Genomic DNA, 4,082 nt, shown 5'->3' with positions numbered 1-4,082 from the left:
AACTCCAGGAGTTGGTGATGGACAAAGAGGCCTGGCGTGCTCTGATTCATGGGGTCGCAAAGAGTTGGACATGACTAAGTGACTGAACTGAACTGATGTGACTCCTTAAACTTGGGACATGCCATTCTTTATTCATTGGTGGGTTCTTATCTCATTTTAGCCGAAAAAATGCCCAAGTGCCTGGCATAAATTGATACTCAGTAAATATTTGTTTAATGAATAAAGCTAGAGTTTAAAAATCATTGAATTAAACGCACTTCCACATTTTCTTTCTCTCTCCTTTCACAATCACACCCTATTTCTGCTTTAAGTAAAGAAAAGAAAGAAAGAAAGTGGAGTTGCTCAGTCATGTCCAACTCTTTGCGACCCCATGGACTGTAGCCTATCAGGCTCCTCCGTCCATGGGAATTTCCAGGCAAGAGTGCTGGAGTGGATTGCCATTTCCTTCTCTAGGGGATCTTCCCGACCCAGGAATCAAACCCAGGTCTCCCATATTACAGGCAGACGTTTTACCATCTGAGCCACCAGGGAAGCCCCAGTAAATAGAGTTTATGGAGGGGGAGAGCAAGGGAGAAAGGGGACCCCAGATATCACTGAGAACTCATTGTTTAGATGAGGAAATGGGCCCAGGCAGTGGACAAGACCTGCCCAAGGGGACCCAAGAAGGTGGTATCTAATGCAAGAAACCTAGGTTTCCCAGCTTCCAGGTTTTCCAGACTGTTACAATGCCTCTCACCTGCGCCTGCAGATTTATGTTTTGGCTATGAGGCTAAGGAGGAATAAAGGTCATGGTGTCCTATTTTATCTTCCCCAAGATGAGCTCTGTAGCATCAAAGACCATTACTCACACTGATCACTAGAAGACATGTACAAATGTTTTGTTGTTGTTTTGTTTAAGTGTCTGGGCTTGCTGTTGTGGACAATATTACAACATAACCTTGCAAAGGAAGTAACAGAAGATAAAATGGCTGTTCACTAAGCAACAGCCATTCTGTTTATCACTCCTAGAATGAGGAAGTGCTTGCTTCTGTCAACAGAGGCTTTGACAGGCTCTCTTGCACCTCCTGGGGTACAAGAGAGAAGCAGCATTTGAGAGACACAGGTTCTGCATTTGCAGACCTGGGTTCTGGTCCCACTGCTGATCCAAACTAGTTGTATGATCTTGGACAACTCCAATCCCCTCTCTGGGTCTCAGTTTCCTCTTCCATAAAATGGGAAGAAGAGAAAATAACAGGATGGTGTCAAAGATCTCCAGAATTCCTTCCAACTCCAACCTGAAGCAGTTCTCTCACTGATACGGAGGTACCAAGTGTGCAGTGGGGTGGTTAACAGACTTCGCACACCTCATGACCTCACTGCCTACCTGAACATGCACAGCATCTACCAGTTGTAGAATCTAGTGACCTTCTGGTTAGACAAGGTTCACAGAGGCACCGATTAGGCCTGAGGCTCTCAATTTTCTCACTCTGTTACTCTAAAAATATTCCTTTGATTCCGCCTGTGCGTAGGTCTTGTTTTTCTAAGTAGATGTCAAGCTCTTTGAATAGCCTCAAAAGTCCCAAAGCAAGTTCAAGACATGTGCGGGTGTGTTAGTCGCTCAGTCGTGTTCGGCTCTTTGCGACCCCATGGACTGTACCCCACCAGTCTCCTCCATACATGGGATTTTCCAGGCAAGAATACTAAAGAGGGTTGCCATTTCCTGCTCCAGGAGACCTCCCCCACCCCGGAATCGAACCCCAGTCTCCCGCATTGCAGGCAGACTCTTTACCATCTGAGCCACCAGGGAAGGCCCTTCAATACATACTAGACAAATATTAGGCAAAATAGTCACACCTGTGGGATTGCAGAGTCGGACACGACTGAGCGACTGAACACACACATAGAAGAGAAAGTCAGGAGGCAGGAATACCACGTGGAAGAACATTGTCACAGCGCTGGCAGAGACGAGGGGCAGAAGGATGATGGGAGGAAGCATTATAAGGGCAGAGGTGGGACGACCTGTTCTTTCAGTGTCCACTTTCCTCCCACCTCTCCCCTGATAATGCTTTCTCCCATCTTCCTTCTGCTCCTTCATTTCTGCCAGGGCTGTGACAATGCTCTTCCTGCCTCATGACTTTCTCTTCCTAGTGTGTGTTCAGTCACTCAGTCATATCTGACTCTTTGCCATCCCAGGGACTCCAGCCATTTCCTCCTTCGGGGGATCTTCCCCACCCAGGGATCAAACCCGCATCTCTTGCATCTCCTGCATTGGCCTGCGAATTCTTTTTATACTACTACATCAGCTGGAAAGCCCTTTCTCTTCTATAATACAACTCAAAAAGTCCCTTATCCCTTTTTACTTAACCTATATACAGAGTACATCATGCAAAATGCCAGGCCAGATGAAGCACAAGCTGAAATCAAGATTGCCAGGAGAAATATCAATAACCTCAGATATGCAGATGACACCACCCTTACTGCAGAAAGCAAAGAGGAATTAAAGAGCCTCTTGATGAACGTGAAAGAGGAGAATGAAAAAGTTGGCTTAAAACTCAACATTCAGAAAACTATGATCATGGCATCCAGTACCATCACTCTATGGCAAATAGATGGGGAAACAATAGAAACAGCGATACACTTTATTTTCTTGGGCTCCAAAATCACTGCGGACAGTGACTGCAGCCATAAAATTAAGATGCTTGCTCCTTGGAAGAAAAGCTATGAGAAACCTAGACAGCATATTAAAAACCAGAGACATTACTTTTCCAGTAGTCATGTATGGATTTGAGAGTTGGACCATAAAGAAGGCTGAGCACCAAAGAATTGATGTTTTCCAACTATGGTGTTGGAAAAGACTCTTGAGAGTCCCTTGGACTGCAAGGAGATCCAACCACTCCATCCTAAAGGAGATCATTCCTGGGTGTTCATCGGAAGGACTGACGTTGAAGCTGAAACTACAATACTTTGGCCACCTGATGCGAAGAACTGACTTATTGTAAAAGACCCTGATGCTGGGAAAGATTGAAGGCGGGAGAAGGGGACAACAGAGGAGATGGTTGGATGGCATCACCGACTCACTGGACATGAATCTGAGTAAGCTCTGGGAGTTGGTGATGGACAGGGAGGCCTGGCGTGCTGCAGTCCATGGGGTCACAAAGAGTCGGACACGACTGAGCGACTGAACGGCAACAACAAATAGCTCCCAACAGTAAGGTCAACGTGTACCACTCTCAGTTCTCTGCACACACCGTACCTTTAACACACACACCTCGCCCACGATTTCACCCGGCAGTGAATTCTCTTCTGAAGTGTTCAGTCAGTGGTCACTGAGAGCCATCAACGCCTCCCTGCCTCTTTCTCCCCTTGAGCGCCAGAGCGGTGACAGGGACGGCCCGCCCACCGGGAGGAAAGACTCCCGGTAGCCAAGCAGCCCGGGTTTCCCCACCCCCTTTCCCCTTCCGAGCCAATCAGGAGCTATGGTGGGCGTGGCCGCTCGCCCCGCACCTGCGCGTTAAGAGGAGGGCGGCGAGGCACCGAGGCGGCTGTGCCTGCCGCATCCCGTGATGAGGTCGTGGGTGGTCGGCGCCAGGCTGCTGCTTTTGCTGCAGCTGGTGCTGGTGCTCGGAGCGGTGCGGCTCCCTCCCTGCACCGACCCTTGGCACTGCACCGACCCTCCGCGCTATACCCCGGACTGGCCTAGTCTGGACTCCCGGCCGCTGCCGGCCTGGTTCGATGAAGCCAAATTCGGGGTGTTCGTGCACTGGGGCGTGTTCTCGGTGCCCGCCTGGGGCAGCGAGTGGTTCTGGTGGCACTGGCAGGGCGAGAAGCTGCCACAGTACGAGAGCTTCATGAAAGAGAACTACCCGCCGGATTTCAGCTACGCCGACTTCGGGCCAAGGTTCACGGCGCGCTTCTTCAACCCCGACAGCTGGGCTGACCTCTTCAAGGCCGCTGGGGCCAAGTGAGTGACGCCGCCGCGGGAGCGGGCGAGGGCTGACCCTTGAGCGCCGGGAGGGCCTTAAGCTGGTGGGAATCGGGCGGGGTGGGGGCGGGGAGGAAGCGAGGAGATTTGCCGGATCACACAGGTGTCCCTGTGACCTCAG

The 4,082-nt window shown here is 50.2% G+C and overlaps 1 protein-coding gene across 1 annotated transcript in view; it reads left to right on the top strand.

Moving 5' to 3' along the window:
* Window positions 1–3,481: 3,481 nt before the first annotated feature.
* FUCA1 (fucosidase, alpha-L- 1, tissue) overlaps window positions 3,482–4,082 on the top strand; it is a 24,856-nt gene continuing 24,255 nt past the window's right edge. Inside the window, exon 1 of the mRNA XM_010830043.1 lies at window positions 3,482–3,940. Within this exon, the coding sequence (XP_010828345.1) occupies window positions 3,543–3,940 (398 nt within the window). The 5' untranslated portion in view covers window positions 3,482–3,542. The remainder of the gene's footprint in view (window positions 3,941–4,082) is intronic.

Source organism: Bison bison, unplaced genomic scaffold, assembly GCF_000754665.1.
Source record: "Bison bison bison isolate TAMUID 2011002044 unplaced genomic scaffold, Bison_UMD1.0 scf7180017864516, whole genome shotgun sequence".
In the NCBI taxonomy this organism is placed as follows: Eukaryota; Metazoa; Chordata; class Mammalia; order Artiodactyla; family Bovidae; genus Bison; species Bison bison.
This window is presented reverse-complemented; position numbering and strand designations above follow the sequence as displayed.